Here is an 18,246-nt window from a genome sequence, read left to right as displayed (position 1 = left end):
TGTGTGAATGACAAATTTCACGTTTTTTTTTTGTCAAAGCCTGGCTTGCTTAAAACTAAAAGGAAAACTAATAAATAAGAAATTTGGCTATGTAAATATGTTTCCACAGATGCTGTAACCAGTGAAATAAATTAGAAACAAGAATGAAAGCAGTTTTATGGAAACAGCTTAACAAATGTGTATCTCGTCCAGCTCAGTTTCCATCAGTTTATCTGGAAGTCTTTAACAGGACATCTGCCAAAAAGCAAAAAACTGATATCACCAGCTTGCTGGGATGCAACTACTATATGAAACCTTATTAAAAAAGATAAATGCATATAAATAACATGGTTGCTATTTTAATCCTCAACAATATTTCAGTATTATAAACTTGTATTATATGGCAAAATAATATTCACCAGTAAAATGAGATAAGGTATAAAACATCCATAACTTTGGCTTACTATCGTGGCTTGGAGACACTGTGAGGATTCCATGTGTTGTTGTATTAAAATGCTGCCGGGATTATAATTTAAAATTCCCCTTCAAAACTTGACCTTGTATCACCGAACACAGCCCATCTCTTTTACAATTAAAAATTTACTTCTTATAAATTCATGTAAGAAGCTGCTGTAAAAGAAAGAACACTTTATATTGTTTCTGCAACCTTGCCAGCCTTGTACAATTACTATAATGGGTTTAGATTTCTAATTTCTCCTCTGTTCACTTTTGTTTTCTGTTTTACTTCTTCCATCCATCTATCTATCATCCAACCCACTATATCCTAACTACAGGGTCACGGGGGTCTGCTTGAGCCAATCCCAGCCAACACAGGGCGCAAGGTAGGAAACAAACCCCGGGCAGGGCGCCAGCCCACCGCAGGGCACACACACACCAAGCACACACTAGGGATAATTTAGAATCACCAATGCACCTAACCTGCATGTCCTTATAGTCACCTTATAGTTTCATATTCACATTCATTCTGTTTCTACTAGTCAATTTCAAAACCGTTTTAAGTTGTCAGTACTGATCTTTCAAACAAAATGCATTTTTTCAATTAAGAAAAATAAAAAATGATTAACTATACAAAAGCACAGTGTGCCCTGAAGTGATGTGTGGTGGGAGTCCATGGCAGGGTTCAGGTTTTAGTTAAAAACAGTGCATTCTGTCAGATCCCACATATGGCAAGGGATGGTGGTGGGAGAGGACAGCAGGGCTTGCAGGGTCTCCGCAGATACTGAGGGATGGCGGCAGGGACATGAGCCAGATAATGGTTGACTGCTCTTGCCGGAGGACATCTCTCCTCACTGAGCAGACCTTGGAAAGTGAGCAGAGGAGACATTGTTTAAAAGGAGGCACAGACGGCAGTTAATAATTTGTTTTAAATGGATCTGACTGTATTTTACTCCTTAGTTTTAACCTAATTAAGATATTTTTGGATGGATTATTTATTGTTGATTTTGGATTATTTATTGGTTTGAATATCAGCATTGTACTTTGGTTTTGCACACTGTTTGGGATTGTTTGGAAAATAAAGCTAATGAGCACTTTTGCACCAATCTTGTTGTTCTGTGTTCTTATTTGACCTATTCCATCTGGGTTTTTTACTGTTTATGTGCAGGTCAAGGACAAGTATGCCAGCTGAGGGTAACCTGGACTTCTCATACCCAAACATAAAATGCATACAAAACTAAAAGTTGTAAAACCTAACTTAAAATCAAGAACTGAAATGAGGAAATAAAACATTAGGAATACAAAAGCGAGTCTATATAAATACACTTTAAGACATGATTTAAAAACTAAAACCAATTTAGGTTACCTAATTATTATTTATAAAACATTTTGCGCTACACTTCCTCTTTGAAAATCTACATAAATAAAATTGAAAAACAATTGTAAAATTGTAAATATTTATCTTTTGAATTTTTGGGCTTCTCATATTACTATCCATTTTGCACATTAATGGCCTGACTTCAATCCTCAGACTGAATCTTGTCTGTTTGCCAAAAACATTAAAACGTCTAAAACAATCATTATGAAATGTTCCAAGTAAATTACCATTGCTCCAACTTAAAACACAGGCTAAATGGCATTTAAAAACCTCATCGGAGGAGAGGAGAGGAGTTGTAATAGGGAGGCAACCTAATAATGTGCATTAATCCAAAATGGCTTAGCTGATCTTAATGAAATTCTGTGTGTAATATAAAATGCAAAGCTGAATGACTGGCTCACTCACTCAAACATCAACCAAAACTATCTAACTGAAAAGCTGAAATTTGGTAGGATAGTAACCTACATCAAATGTATGCACCAAGAAAGAATATATCACTATTCAGGAGTTACCCCCATCCCCAATAGAAATACCAAATACCCCAAAATCTCAAAAATGCTTTGATGGATTCGATTAAAATTTGTTGATATCTTTCATTATTAGATCACTATTCAGTGGGACATTCTAATGCACCATGTCCCCTTTTTTGCCACACGTGCTGACAGCAATCACACGGATAAATGGGGAATGCTGGTTTGTGTAAATGAAGGCTGTCTGCAGAAGCAAAGTGAAATGAGCAAAACTCAGCAAAGCTTGAAGAAAACACTTTTAACAAGCATGCTATAGAGCTCCAGTGCTTGCCAGATGCTGTGGCTGTGAGTGTAGTCAACTTCATGTAACTGATTCAGAAAGAATGGTATTTAACACCCCCCTCCTCCCCTAATCTCATCTGCAACCTTGTAGAAAATGCTGATGTGGGAACTACAGTTCCCATCAGCCATTGTGCTGCTTTTCTAAGTCACTTTGGGATAATAATTTCATCATAGATTATAGCATTTGGAGTTTGTCTTTTTATCTCACTTTGGATTGTGTTTAGACATGATGCATTTACAAAAGACACTTTTCTCACGTGTATTTTAGCCCTGACTCTCTTCTGAAAAATGCATTTCCAAAAGCAGTTTACGCATTGTGGCCAAACCCTTAAAGAGCTAACTGCCTTTCTTCCTTTGTATAAAAAAAGTGAAACCTCCCAAACCCAAACACCTGTTTTCATTAAGTTTAGCTATTTCAACCTTGCATGCGAAACTTAATGTATTCAAAAGTAAACTCAGCAGTTTTGTTTTTGTTACCTATTGTGACATTATATTTAACATAAGCTACGAATCAAGATTTGGGCAAACAGACAGTGGCAGCATGATGCAACTGGCCAATGTGCGCACTTCATTTTATTATGTCCGCCATATGCAACAATAAATCAGAGAAGAATCGATTACACTACATTGTCACTGCATAGCTTTGCGTTTTTGAAAAAGCCAACACTGTTGCCCCCTGCGTATTGTTGTTAAGTTCTCAACACCAATAAATGATCAGAGCTTTATGAAAATAAAATACAGAAAATAAAAAAAACACTGAAAATTAACTGAAGAAGCCAATTCACGATTGAACTGAATGAAGTGATTTTTTTTTCTATAGCTGATGGAGATGGTCTTTTCCAGAATGTGATATGAGAACAGGATGGTGTTTTTGAGTGAACAAACTAATTAACTTTTATTTATTTATTTTTTTTTTACTGATAGACTTTTATTCAAACCCACTGTACACTGAAGCAGTACTAATTGTAGGCTTTGATGCTAATGGAGCATCAAGGTTTTTAGCTTTGAATGCATCAGCTTTAAATTCCCTTTGTAACATTATCAAATACTCCTTTATTATGGTGTTCTGCTGCAGTCCCCTGTATACCAACACTTATTGGCTGTAACCAACTCACGTGTACTAATAATATAAGCCTTTGGTTTCAAAAAAAAAAAAAATGCAAATATTGTAAACATGTACTTACATGTACTTACTGTTGGTACTTCTGATACATCTGATTAAACAGCAGCACTATAACTGAGGCCCACTGACATAGAAAATAAAGCTGAACCAACTTAAAATCCAGGCTATACTGTTTCAAAAATTTCACTGGCTTGGCGTAAAAAAAATGCATCATTCCAAAATGACTGAAACAAAGTTAATGAAATTTTATATACATATTACAGTTGATACAACTTAAAATCTAGACTTTAGGGCCCTTCAAAAGTTCCTTCAAGAAATATTGTTCCAAGGGTTTACAACAAAATCGTTCAGAGGATGGTAACGGATTTGGCATATTGTTTAGTTTTGTCCCTACTTAAAAGTGAAAGCTACCTTCCACATGGGAAACCAACGCTAACTCATACATCTCTCAAAAATGGCCATGTATAATTCACAAAAGTTTGTATTTACTAGGGGGCTTTGCCCTCAGCTCGCTTTGCTCGCCCACACCCGTGTTTGGTTCACCGGATATACAATTTAAAGAGATTGTTATTTTCATGGGAATTGTTACATATGCAATAATTTCACTTTTACTTTAAAAAGTTTTGTAAAAACAATACTTGTCCTTTATTTCTGGCACCGGGCGTGGTTACATCTCTTTCTCGCAGGACGTATAACGCTGCTCACGTTGAAGGCGGGGGCGGCTAAACGCACGCTAAGGAGATGCCGTCGGATCATCTGCTGTCTTTCAGCTGCTGGCGAGCTGCCTGTTCTGCTTGATGCATGTCGTTGTTTTAAGAGCTGGGAGCACATGATTTGTGTCTGCCAAAAACAATCCAACAACTGCTAGGTTAGATGTCTGTGGACTTGTTTTAAATGATGGCTCACTGCCTTGTCTTGCGTGACGTTGTAAAAGCAATACTTGTCCTTTATTTCCGGCCCCGGGCATAGTTAAATCTCTTTCTCGCAGGAAGTAGAACGCTGCTTGCGTTGTGAAGTGGGGGCAGCTGCTGTCGTGCTGCCCATCGATCATTTTAAAGCCTGTACAGCCGCTGTCCTTTTGGCCACTTCGTGTCTCTGCTACTCACGTTGTGAAGAGAGGGGGTTAGGCTGGCAGAACGCATGTAAGGAGAAGGGGTCGGATCATCTCCTGCGAGCTACATGTTTTGCTTGTCATTGTTTTAAGAGCAGGAGCAAGTTAAAGTGTCTCTCACGGGTAATCAGATAGACAATTTTAAAAGCTTTTTTTTTCCTTTGGAATTGTTTCAATTTCATTATTTGCAATTTTACTTTAAAGCTTCATTAAAAACAATATTTGGAATTACCTTTTCTTCAAGATCGCATTGAGTTTTGATTCCATTTTTTGAGACACATTGTGACAACGCAACGTATAACTGCCCGTGAGTGACTATTGTTTGTTTCTCTAATAAATAATCCAACTTTATTCTAATGTTTGTCTCTGTGATTTGTTAATTGTCATAGCAAAAGCATTTCTCACAGGAAACTGTAAACATTTTAATACGAATGGCATATCAAGATCTCCTTTGGTGTCTAATGTTATTCGCAGAATATATACATTACCTTTCTAGTCGCCTGTTAAAATTTGCATCGCTTCTCCGTGATAATAAATATACACCTGACCGAATTGTGTTTTCTTTGAAATTAAACTTATTGCTTTAACTGTTGTGGGACCACAGATTCTCATAGCGTATGGTCCATTATTGTGTAAATCTACGTTTTGTGCACTGAAGGAGAAAAGACTTTGTTTTCAGCTTTTTGCCTTTTATTTCTGACCTCGCTTTGCCCTGCTATTTTTTCAAATACACCTGGTCCTGATGATTAATTTCCTTTTGTTTGCGGTAATGCAATCTTTTCTATATTTTTTTTTATACTGTAGCAACTGACATAATAAAGTGTCAAAAAAGTTTTACTTGAACAAACGTCTCTTTTCTCCACACTGCTCTTTCTTCTTTGCTTAGTTGTTGACGTTTCATCTATAACATATTGTCCTTATACGCTTAATATGTGCTGAGAGCACAGGATCTATGTGTGCTACGTGCCTTTACACGACTGAGTGTTTTGCTGACCATGCTCTTATTTGATATAGTTTGCGTCTCGCGGGTCTTTTAAGTGTCTTCCTAGAAGATCACGTCTCGTCGCCCAGCTATTCCTTTACAAGATATTTTTTTTTTATAATAGAGAGACTGTTATTCATGCAGGTTAAAATATAGACTTCATAGGGTTTCACAGGGAGTCATAATAGGAGGGCCAAAACAGCCGAGTAGATTTCATGTAACTTTGCATGTTTATCACAGTTACCTTAAATTAAACTAGAGTCATTATGAAGTTTTAAAGGTTTCATTGCAAACATCGTAATAGAGGGATCAAAAAAGGTGAAGTTTTGGTGTTTACATTTTGAAAAACTGAATCTTTGATCTGACAAGACTTCCATTTGATAATGCAGGATTAAATCACTCTTGTCAAATCACACTAAACAAATATAAAAAGTAGCATTCATACCTCCAACCCAGAAAGAAGTTACCGCAATTTTGGAATACAATAATTAAGTCAAGTCAAATTTATTTATAAAAGCACATTTAAAAACAACAGAAGTTGTACCAAAGTGCTGTACAAAAGAACATGTAAGACTACTGTAAAGCAAACAGTTATGTAAAACAGTTTGTTAATGATTATTTAATTTCCATCCTACCCCTCCTTACTACCTAACTCACAGTGAAAGGCGAGAGACAAAAACAGGGATTTTACCCGAGTGTTTAAAACCTTAATAGAAGGAGCAACAACTGAAAAGCCCTGTCACACCTAGACTTCAGTTGTGATTTTGGAACTTGGAACTAGTTGAGCAAATGACCTCAAAGGCATATTTCCCGAGAGGGGATGAAGGAGACTGCATATGTATTTTGGGGTAAAACTATGCAAGGCCTTAAAAACAAACTATAACATTTTAAAATCATCCAAAATCTCATTGGTACATAGTGGACAGAGGCCAGTACAGGTGAGATATGCTCTCTTTTCTAGTGGTGGTTAGAAATCCATCTGCTGCATTTTGAACCAGTTGATGGCCCAACAGAGCAGATTTGGACAATACCACACATACAGAATTGAAACAATCTAGATGAGATGTAATAAAAGCATTAATCACTATTTCCAAATCCTTCTGTGAAAGAAAGGATTTTAATTTTGAGATTTGCTTAATTTGGTAAAAACTGGACTTTACCACCATGGCGATTTGTTTGTTGGAACGTAGTGACGACTCAAAGATGGTACCCAGGTTCCTGACATCATTTGAATTTTTTGCTGTCAGTGGAGCCTAAGTGAGTACCAATTTCATTACCGAAAGCAAGTAGGGCCAAAGATAATGATCTCTGTTTTATTTTCATTCAGTTGGAGGAAATTTTGCACCATCCAAAGTTTAATGTCATCAATATACTACATCAGCTTTCTTACAGATTAAGCAATGTCAGGGCTAACTTTAAGATAAAGCTAGGTATCATTAGCATAACAATGGTAATCAACACCAGATAGAGCCGACATAAGGCAAATAATGAGAGGGCCAGAACTTAGCCTTGTGGTACACCTTGTATGAATTGTGCTGGCTCAGAGAAATCATCACCTATATTAACCGACATAGATCTTTCTTTTAAGCAGGACACAAACCATTTCAGTGCATATCCTTGAATGCTGAACCCCATCCATTTTAACAGAACGCCATGGTCCACAGTATCAAAAGCTGCACTAAGGTCCAGAAGCACTAAAATAAACACAAGAACTAGAGTCCAATGTTAATAAAATATCATTATTCACCTTCAACAAAACAGCTTCTGTACTATGAAGTTTTTTAAAACCAGATTGAAACAGATCACATAAATTGTTTTCCTTCAAATATGAAAGTAATTGCACATAAACAACATTTTCCAGAATTCTGGACAGGAAGGGGAACTTGGAGATAGGCCTGTAATTTGACAGCACTGGGGACTCCAGAGTAGTCTTCTTCAGTAGTGGCTGAACAATTGTATGTTTGAAATTGTCAGGCATTTCTCCCACTTTTAAACAGTTATTAATTATGGCCAAAAGAAGTGAACTGATGACTCCAAAAGAATATTTAAACAGGCATGCAGGTAAAATAACATGAAGATAGTGAGAAGGTTTCAAATGCATGACTATATTGGCTAGGTGGTAGAAGGAAACTGGTTGAAACAGTGTAAACTGGCTATGCACTGGCCAAGGGGAGCTGGAATTTCACATACTATTATCCAAAGCTGGATGAATAATATCAGAACAAATAACATGAATTTTATTTATAAAAAAAGTTTAAGAATAACTCACAGGTCTCAGGTGAGCTCACAGGGAAGCGGTTTAAGAAAGTGTTGATGGTGTTAGAAAGCACACTAGGTCTCGAGGCAGCATTTGCAATTAAATCCGATAGATAATTTGATTATTCTGCTCTCACCACGTCTTGGCAGAGCTTCAAGCGAGATTTCAGAATTTCATGAGACAATCATATACAAAAAGAAGAAACTCTTGACTCATTAATGCAGACAAACTGATAAAGAGGTAGTGTAGATGATGGATGGGACACTAGCATTTCAGTCAGAAATTACAAAAGGGTCAGCACCTATTGTTTATGGGTTTAAAAACACATATTTGCTTTCTAACCTTAACCAGTTATGCACATAAAATCAGACAAATCTGGGTACTTTGGCTATAATATATAAAGCTGAATGCATGTCTAATGGTCCGATATACAAATCCATACTGTTGAACCTATCAATAATAATGTGCACATATTTCCCATTTGTAGAGAGGAAGACACTAGGCTGTATTTAGTTTATGGGAAACATTTATGCAGTAACTGCACCCACCAAGGGAGGTGTCACTAGGAGGGATTTTTAGAGCATGGCACAGGTATGCAAAGTTTCTGCCTACGGTGGGTTTAGTCAGTGAAATTTCGGTTTGGAGCCAAACTTTGTTTCTCCACAAAGGGAATTTCTTTAGTGACTGCACCTGCACTTTATACACTTTACAAATCATATTATGTGATATCATCTACTGTTAAATTCTGCTCCATACTTGTAATTTTTTTATTTTTATACTGTATTGGGGATTTGTTTTGTTCTGTGTATTGTTTTGTATTGTATTGACCCCCTTCTTTTTGACACCCACTGCAAGCCCAACCTACCTGGAAAGAGGTCTCTTTTTGAACTACTTTTCCCAAGGTTTCTTCCATTTATCCCTACAAGGGTTTTTTTTAGGAGTTTTTCCCTTGTCTTCTTAGAGAGTCAAGGCTGGTGGGCTGTCAAGAGGCAGGGCCTGTTACAGCCCATTGCAACACTTCTTGTGTGATTTTGGGCTATACAAAAATAAATTGTATTGTATTGTATTGTGAATTCCAACCCAAGCAATTCAAACTACTCCAGTAAGCATGTCTATTAATAAATGTTTCTGTTGTTCTCTGAGTCTTTGCAAGTTAACCTCCCATTCTCAAAAATGTGTACAGTAATCCCTCGCTATATCGTGCTTCAACTTTCGCGGCTTCACTCTATCGCAGATTTTATATGTAAGCATATTTAAATTTATAAAACGGATTTTTCGCTGCTTCGCGGGTTTCTGCGGACAATGGGTCTTTTTACTTCCGGTACATGCTTCCTCAGTTGGTTTGCCCAGTTGATTTCATACAAGGGACGATTGGTGGATGGCCGAGAAGCTAACCAATCAGAACACGCAGTTAAGTTCCTCGAAGGAGCGCCGAATTCGATTCCGCAGCGTTAACCAGGAAGTCTCGTCTCGCTCATTCAGCATCAACGTGTTTCGCTGTGTAAAGATTTAACTTTTCTGCTCTTTTGTGCTTATCTTTGTGCGTAGTCAAGCCCTTCGTTATGGCTCCAAAATGATCTGCTCCTGCTACTGCTTCAGGGGCCGTGCCCAAGCACCAATGGAAGACGTTAACGATTGCCGAAAAGGTAAAAGTTTTGGATATGTTGAAGGAAGGGAAAAGCTACACCGCTGTAGGACGCCATTATGGCATCAATGAGTCCATGATTCTTTTTATTTAAAAAGGAGGAAAAGAATATAAGATTTATGGCCGCAGTGTCCTTTTACCAGTGTGCAAAACGAGTTGTAAGTGGACGTAATAAGGCAGTAGTACGGATGGAATCTACTTTAGGGATTTGGATTGAAGGTTGCCGGAAGAAGAACAACAGCGCTGCTACACAGTCGCCTGAAGAGGCTCCTTTAGAAGAGCTGTAATGCTGTCCTTTGTTGTGCAGTAAAACTAAACTCATCGTTATCGGACAAGTCGTCGTGTCATTGTTGGTGAGTAACCATTACAGTACTTAGTACATGTACGTACGTTTAGTGTCACTGTACACACATTTACTGTATACAATTTTTCTTGCATTGTACGTATTTATTGCTGGTGGTCCGTCTATCGTAATGGCTGTAACATTTCTGATATCGGAGACGCTCGATATCTATAAAATAATATTTAGGTTTTACTGTATATAAACAGGGTATTTACATACATAATTTCAATGAATCTTACCTAATATCTAAGAGAATACAAAGGGTTTATGCTGTATAACTGTGCGGGGAATATTTATAAACAGTGTGGGAGAGTTTACAAGGGCTTAAAATATATAAAAATAACCATACAAACATATGGTTTCTACTTTGCGGATTTTCACCTATCGCGGGGGGTTTTGGAACACAACCCCCGTGATCGAGGAGGGATTACTGTAGTCTAGGTTAAGTTTTTTTTCTTTTTCCAAATTAATCCCTGTGTTTATGTGGGCATATGCATAAGTGTGCCCTGAAATGTACTGGTACTCCGCCCAGGTTCGCTTCTTGCTTTGTGCCCAGTGTTGCTGGGATAAGGTATGGTAACCCAAGAGTCTGAAGATGATCAGGCAAGTTTGAGAATGTCATATCAGGTATAACTGCAGTAAATTGAACTGAAAGAAGATGCAGATGTCCTCTTCTTGAAGCTTAAAAAATTGAACCAGTCAGGATTATTAAAACCGAGAATGATTCTTGTATTGCTCAATACACAGACTGTGTAAACAATCACAAGTCTATATATTCCTTCATTCCATACATTTAGATGCTGAAAGAAATCACAGAGTGGTTTGTGTAAAGAAAAGCCTGCATGGCAGTTTGTCTTGGTTGAAGTAGTGTGTTTGGCATAAAATCTCTTGGGGCAGCACATGGACCTGGGAGAGAAAGAGAAAGAGGAGAGAGACAGACACTACCAATAGGTCAGTGAGCTACCAAACAGGGGAAGCCAGCTATAAAATTGGCCTGTGCAGAAGAGGTGTGTGAGAGAATGAGTGTTGGAGGGGGACAGAGAAAGAGAGAAGATCAAGTACTTGTAGAGATGCAATAACAAGAGCCGTCCTTCTGCTTAAATCCTTATGCTTGGGTACTTCGTTGCCGGGAACAAAAAAAAAAAAAAACTGGTCTGGATTGGTACATGGATTTGGGGAAGTGCAGATGGTGAGAAGCAAAGGCAGGAGCATAAATACGCAATGACTGCAGCAGAAAAAAAATATCACTGAAGACTAATGGAAGGAGCCATGGAAGATCAGAGTGGAGGCAGCACTGTTGGAGGATGGCCAAGGAAAGGAATTCTAACGTGAGGGAATGAGAGGAGACGTGGTGTTTCATAATGTATCAGGCTACCAGAACCAGTGATGGTAAAATCTCAGCCATTAACACCCTAAAAAGATACACAAGCTAAAGATCTATCACCATATTACTTTAACAAATAGTACAACCACCAAAGGTGGCACGGTGGCGCAGTAAAGAGACCTGGGTTCACTTCCTGGGACCTCCCTGGGTGGAGTTTGCATGTTCTCCCTGTGTCTGCGTGGGTTTCTTCTGGGTGCTCCGGTTTCCTTCCACAGTCCAAACACATGCAGGTTAGGTGCATTGGCGATCCTAAATTGTCCCTAGTGTGTGCTTTGTGTGTGTGTGCCCTGCCCAAGGATTTATTTCTGCCTTGCACCCTGTTTTGGCTGGGATTGGCTCCAGCAGGCCTCCGTGACCAAGTGTTAGGATATAGCGGATTGGACAATGACCTGCTGACGGACAACCACCAAAGGACAGCATTAAAATATTTCAACATCTAAATCTAATACTCAAACAAAACGCACTAGTGCAAAATAATACATTTGCATTATTTTTCCATTCAGAAAAGTTCTAAATTGTGTTGTATATAGGTAAATAATGTCATTCATAATAACAAGAGCAACTGCACCCAAACAGCAAAATTTCTAAGTTCACACACCTAATCAGTGGGTTGCTAAAAAGTGCTGTTACCTTCAAGTGGAACTGAATAGTTCAGGCAGCACATGTGCACACTTCAGCAAAAATATGTCTTGAAGTGCAAGGGCCGAGGGCTTGCCCAAGCAAAGCAGAAATAGGATACTAGCATCAATTATAAAGAAAATTTCACATACTTCAAAAAGAAATATTTATCTAGAAATGAAACTGCATTGAACATATCTACTCAAGCTATTACCTGCCACTCAGAAGATAAATAGCATTGCATGATCTCGCAAACATCTTCTCACTTGCTGCTGCCTTTATCGTGCACATGCATGTTTCAGTCATCTAGTGACAGATATTGATGGAGAGATTAAGGGTGTATGTAGCTTACAATCAATTTACAAAAACTAAACAAACATTGCAGGTATACATTTAGTTTTAATCATATTAAAGTTTAGCAAGGTCAGTGCAGGTGTTTTAACACCAACAGAGTAACAGCACAGAGCTAGCATTCCTGCCTCACAGTGCCAGGGTCTGCATTGATTTTGCATGTTCTCCCCATGAATTTCTGGTTTGATCATTATTAGTAAGTGTGTATACCTGCTGATCTTTCAAAATTTCTGTGAAGCACTTTGAGCATGGGAAAGGTGCTATATAAAAATGTTCTATTATGTTCCGTGTATGATTACTTGTTTTAATACTAAACACTGGAAATGGATCAGTAATACTTCTCAATTAAGAAAAGAAGTTTAGTCCTTCATGTGCTATGAAGTAAATTACACCCATTTCCTTTTTCAGTCCCCCAACCTGAGTCTCCAAAGGTTCAGGGTATGCACCACCAGATCCCAAGGTTTCAAAATATCTATTGGCAAATAACTGGATTAAAACTAAACAAATGATCTATTCATAGGTTTTGCCACTGGATTGCTTGCAGGACACTCTTTTCTGATTGCATATCTAACCTACAGAACTACCATATCACTGTCTACCTACTACAGAAAACAAAAGCTAAAGCATCAACTGAAAAGCTGTTGTATTGAGAAAGAAAATAATGTAGCTATCAGGTAACTTTAAAACCACTACAGTAATTATGCTGAATTATATCTACAAAGCTGCTGTAAAAAAAGCATTTGGCTACTGTCGTTTGTCATCAGAAATCTTATAATCTTATAATGTCTGTGTGTTTTTTTTTTAATTGAATCAAGTAACAGTGTTAAAGTCTGGAAAGAAGCCACAAATAATTAAGTAAACAGCATTCTACAAATTATACCACTAGCCATATTACAAATGAAGAGAGTGATCTTTATGCCGTTTAAATCAATATAAAAATTACTTTGCAGTTGATGATTGTGTTCCATGGGCTTCACCCTAAACAGCCCCAAACTTGTAATGTGCCTGATGTTGGCTCCATACAGTACAGAAAGTTATTTGAATTATCTTTAAGTAAACGTAGAGAACCAAAGTTCCTTACTTTATAAAAATTAATTTGTAAACTCGTCAACCATCCTGATAGTTTATAAGAGACCAGTGATACAATTGTAATTATGAATGTTTTTAAGCGTATGCTTTATATTTTTGCTAAAATATTATGATTAACTTTACAATAAGAAACGTTTATGTCTCACAGCAGAGAAGACATTTAATGTCTTATAAATTAAGCAATAAATATTAGGTGACAGGTAAACTCATTATTAATGAACATTTGGACGAAGTGAATATTGAACAAGGCGGATAGAATCACAGTACATATATTATATACTGCTCAAAAGAATTAAAGGAACACTTTTTAATCAGAGTATAGCATAAAGTCAATGAAACTTATGGGATATTAATCTGGTCAGTTAAGTAGCAGAGGGGGTTGTTAATCAGTTTCAGCTGCTGTGGTGTTAATGAAATTAACAACAGATGCACTAGAGGGGCAACAATGAGATGACCCCCAAAACAGGAATGGTTTAACAGGTGGAGGCCACTGACATTTTTCCCTCCTCATCTTTTCTGACTGTTTCTTCACTAGTTTTGTATTTGGCTACAGTCAGTGTCACTACTGGTAGCATGAGGCGATACCTGGACCCTACAGAGGTTGCACAGGTAGTCCAACTTCTCCAGGAAGGCACATCAATACGTGTCATTGCCAGAAGGTTTGTTGTGTCTCCCTGCACAGTCTCAAGGGCATGGAGGAGATTCTAGGAGACAAGCAGTTACTCTAGGAGAGCTGGAGAGGGCCATAGAAGGTCCATAACCCATCAGCAGGACCAGTATCTGCTCCTTTGGGCAAGGAAGAACAGGATGAGCACTGCCAGAGCCCTACAAAATGACCTCCAGCAGGCCACTGGTGTGAATGTCTCTGACCAAACAACCAGAAAGACTTCATGAGGGTGACCCAAGGGCCTAATGTCCTCTAATGGGCCCTGAGCTCACTGCCCAGCAGCATGCAGCTCGATTGGCATTCGCCATAGAATACCAGAATTGGCAGATGCACCACTGGTGCCCTGTGCTTTTTACAGATGACAGCAGGTTCACCCTGAGCACGTGACAGAAGTGAAAGGGTCTGGAGAAGCCATGGAGAACATTATGCTGCCTGTAACATCATTCAGCATGAGCAGTTTGGTGGTGGGTTAATGTTTGTCTGGGGAGGCATATCCATGGAGGGTCACACAGACCGCTACAGGCTTGACAAAGGCACCTTGGCTGCCATTAGGTATCAGGATGAAATCCTTGGACCCATTGTCAGACCCTATGCTGGTACAGTGGCTCCTGGTGCACGACAATTCCTGGCCTCATGTGGTGAGAGTATGCAGGCAGTTCCTGGAGGATGAAGGAATTGATACCATTGACTGGCCACCACACTTTCCTGACCTAAATCCAATAGAACACCTCTGAGACATTATGTTTTGGTCCATCCAATGCCACCAGGTTGCACCTCAGACTGTCCAGGAGCTCAGTGATGCACTGGTCCAGATCTGGGAGGAGATCCCCCACAACACCATCTGTCATCTCATTAGAAGCATGCACCGATGTTGTCAGGCATGTATACAAGAACACAGGGGCCATACAAAGTGCTGCGTACAATTTTGAGTTGCTGCAATTAAATTTTGGCAAAATGGACTAGCCTGCCACATAATTTTTTCACTCTGATTTTTGGGGCGTCTTTGAATTCAGGGCTCTGTAGGTTGATCATTTTCATTTCCATCAAACGATGTGGCATCCTTTCGTTCCTAACACATTACCCAGTCTATATCAGTATAGATATCCAGGAGGATTTCTTTTTTCCCCATTGAGATCTGATGTGTTTTCAAAGTGTTCCTTTAATTTTTTTGAGCAGTTTATTTGATCAGTTTGAACCATTCTAACTCTATTGCCTTAAGTGTAAAACACAAATAAACCACATTTAAATGCTTTCTATGGGGCTTGTTAGGTGTCAAGAATGAAAAATAAAAATAATGTTCTGACAAATTAATAATCCATTCAGACATATTTTTTTTTTCCTTCCTGACACCTTTGGGATTTAACAGGTTTTGTAATATATGACAATCTTCAAACTGTATGTTGCATTTTTGTGGCTAAGTGTATATTTCAAACAGATCTTGACACAGCATGGCATGTATGTGATACACTGCCTGGGGAACTTATTTAGAGAGTAATTTGACATTGATTTGAAAACTTTCTAGAAATAATATTTGAATTGGTGAAGTTACATTGGGTGAATGACAGTGTAAAGGAAGGGAAGGATGTGAAACGATGAAGCATATAATGTTATAAGAAACTGATTGTTTATCAGCATTATAAATTACAAAAGGTGTACGGATCTTAGCATAAAACACTGTTAAATATGTGCTACAAGATAATCTGCAAAGGAATGACCAATGAAAATGGTTTGTGATGGTGCGTCACAAACATTCTGCTCCTCCCCAAACATCCATCTTCTCCCCATTTTGCAAGCTGAACCGAGCCCCACCTCACCCTTAAGACAGAGATGCCATTAGTCACTTGACAACTAGAAGGAGAGCTGTGTTAACTTGTGAGAAAAGGAGAAAAAAAATAAGTTTAACAGAAGGCTATTCTTTTCCTTTCTTGCCACAGTGGAAGAGAGGTGTAATGAACACTATGAGATTATTGATTGAATTTTTGATTAGAAAATGTGAGTGTTCATCCCCAGTTCATTTTTTGAAAAACGGAATATTGTCACTCTAAATTGTAGCCTACATTGACATATGAAAAAAAGAGTTGATTGTGTATCTTTATTTTTTAATCGTGACAATTTAAACGATCACTTAACAGTATTTTTTGTGATTCTCCACCCCCCACCCCCATAAAATGATCCTTTCAAAGGAGCTCATTCAGCAGAGGCAGAGTAGCTCTGTATTTTGCACCATTGCTTTTCAGTGGCATTACATTTAGAGAGTAACTCGCACTTTTAATGTCCAAATATCACGTAACACGCCACTCTCTATTACCATGAAAAACAATATATAAGAAAAAGATTTTAATAATAATGATCAGACGTTATAAACCCGTAGATGTAAAAAAAACATTTTTGATTTAAAAAACAATATTTTTCATACTGTGTTGTTGTGCCATAACAAGGTATGTCACCCAGTTCACGCTAATCTCGGGCGGATTAAAGACCCCCACATTACCCCCTGGGCAATTTGATGAACAGTGCTCCTTAACGGGGAGTTTGTCGCATTTTAAGCATTGCGACCATTTAACGAAGCGCTTTAATACCTCATTATTAAATTATAGTGCTCAGCCTTTTCATTCTGGGGGCTTGGGGGTTTAGACGTCCCCTTTGGTTATTTGAACCCGCGGACACGCGATCGTTTCATCGACCTTCCCTCTTGGTCTTTTCAGCCCGAAACACTGCACAAAAATGTATAGGCGGTCACTTGAGTGTCGCCCGGCATCCCCACTATCAACGCCACTGCTGGGTTGTAAACTGCAAGGATGCCAATTCGGTTTCTTCCAGTAATTTATTGTGTCATGTTGTGTAAAGCGTTTGATCTGTAATTCAGCTGTAAAATATTATATATCAGGCTACCAGAACCAGTGATATATATATATAAACAACTGAGCCATAGTAATTTAGTTGAGGGAGTACTCACTAGCCAGTAGCAAGGCACCACTCTATTATACATATCCTGTATTGCAATAAGTGATTTTGGGAATGAATGATTGGCGAAGTGCAGTACTTTAGGGGGCGAGATTTGCAACACGTTTTAAAAAGATCTCTTCAAACCTCATGAATTCCATCATACAGTATTGCTAAACATCTGAGCAGTTAGTACAGCTACTGATTCACGGCTTTGCAGGTCGAGCCCCAGCACTACATGTGTGGAGTTTGCTCACACATTCCTTGTCTGTGTGATATTTTTCCCCGGTTTATTTTCACATCTCTTACAACACTAGAACGTCTCTGCAGTTAATGTGCCCTGGAGAAATGGTTCATGTCCCATGTTCAGTCATCCTTATAATGGACAAATGGGTTAAAAAAATTGATCTATACTGCTTTTCAATATCGCTGGCAGTCGCTTCTTGTCCTACTTTCTGGTTTCTACAAACCCATCAATTTTTCGCTTAGAGGCGGTGGACTTGCATCAGCTGTCAGTTCTTTTATCAGAAATCTAACAACAAAATACAGTAAGAGTCGCAGGTTTTAGCTGAACGAAAACACCCCCCAACTAGATGAATAAAAGCAATACACTCACACTTCCATGCTGCTTCTCGTTGGTGCAACCAGACAATACGGTCCACCCCTACCTTTGCCTCTCTTGTAAATGGTTCCTACCTTCAAAAAAAAAGGAAACCACATAATTATATTAGCTATTCTTACAAACTAAATTCATGAAAACTTAATAGTCACGCGCTAGGTAGCGCATGCTTCAAGTAGTCCACGATCACAGGCGCACGCCTACGGCATTTCACGAACAGCGGCTGCTCGGCGGGATGAGTCACGAACGTGACTTTAACTCAGGACTTCAAATCACGGATTTCGCGTGAGCCTAATCCCGTGTGGCGCAGATTGCGGGGGAGCTCACGATGCCTTTGCGGTTCACAGCGGGGAGGTCACGATTTCAAAAAGTTAAAGTATTCACCCAGCCACTAACGACCGAAACTGCTTTATACTTTTGCGGCGGTAGACTGAATCTCAACTGGCAGTATCAGAAGCAAAGCAAGTAGAAATCCTGGACGGGGAGGCA

General features: G+C 38.6%; 1 protein-coding gene across 1 annotated transcript in view; it reads right to left on the bottom strand.

Moving 5' to 3' along the window:
• Nucleotides 1-17,965, bottom strand: part of LOC120531573 (calcitonin gene-related peptide-receptor component protein) — a 54,200-nt gene extending 36,235 nt beyond the window's left edge. The window contains exon 1 of the mRNA XM_039757092.1: nt 17,755-17,965. Within this exon, the coding sequence (XP_039613026.1) occupies nt 17,755-17,858 (104 nt within the window). The 5' untranslated portion in view covers nt 17,859-17,965. The remainder of the gene's footprint in view (nt 1-17,754) is intronic.
• Between the last annotated feature and the right edge of the window lie 281 nt (nt 17,966-18,246).

The sequence above is a fragment of the Polypterus senegalus genome, chromosome 6, assembly GCF_016835505.1.
Source record: "Polypterus senegalus isolate Bchr_013 chromosome 6, ASM1683550v1, whole genome shotgun sequence".
Taxonomy (NCBI): Eukaryota; Metazoa; Chordata; class Cladistia; order Polypteriformes; family Polypteridae; genus Polypterus; species Polypterus senegalus.
This window is presented reverse-complemented; position numbering and strand designations above follow the sequence as displayed.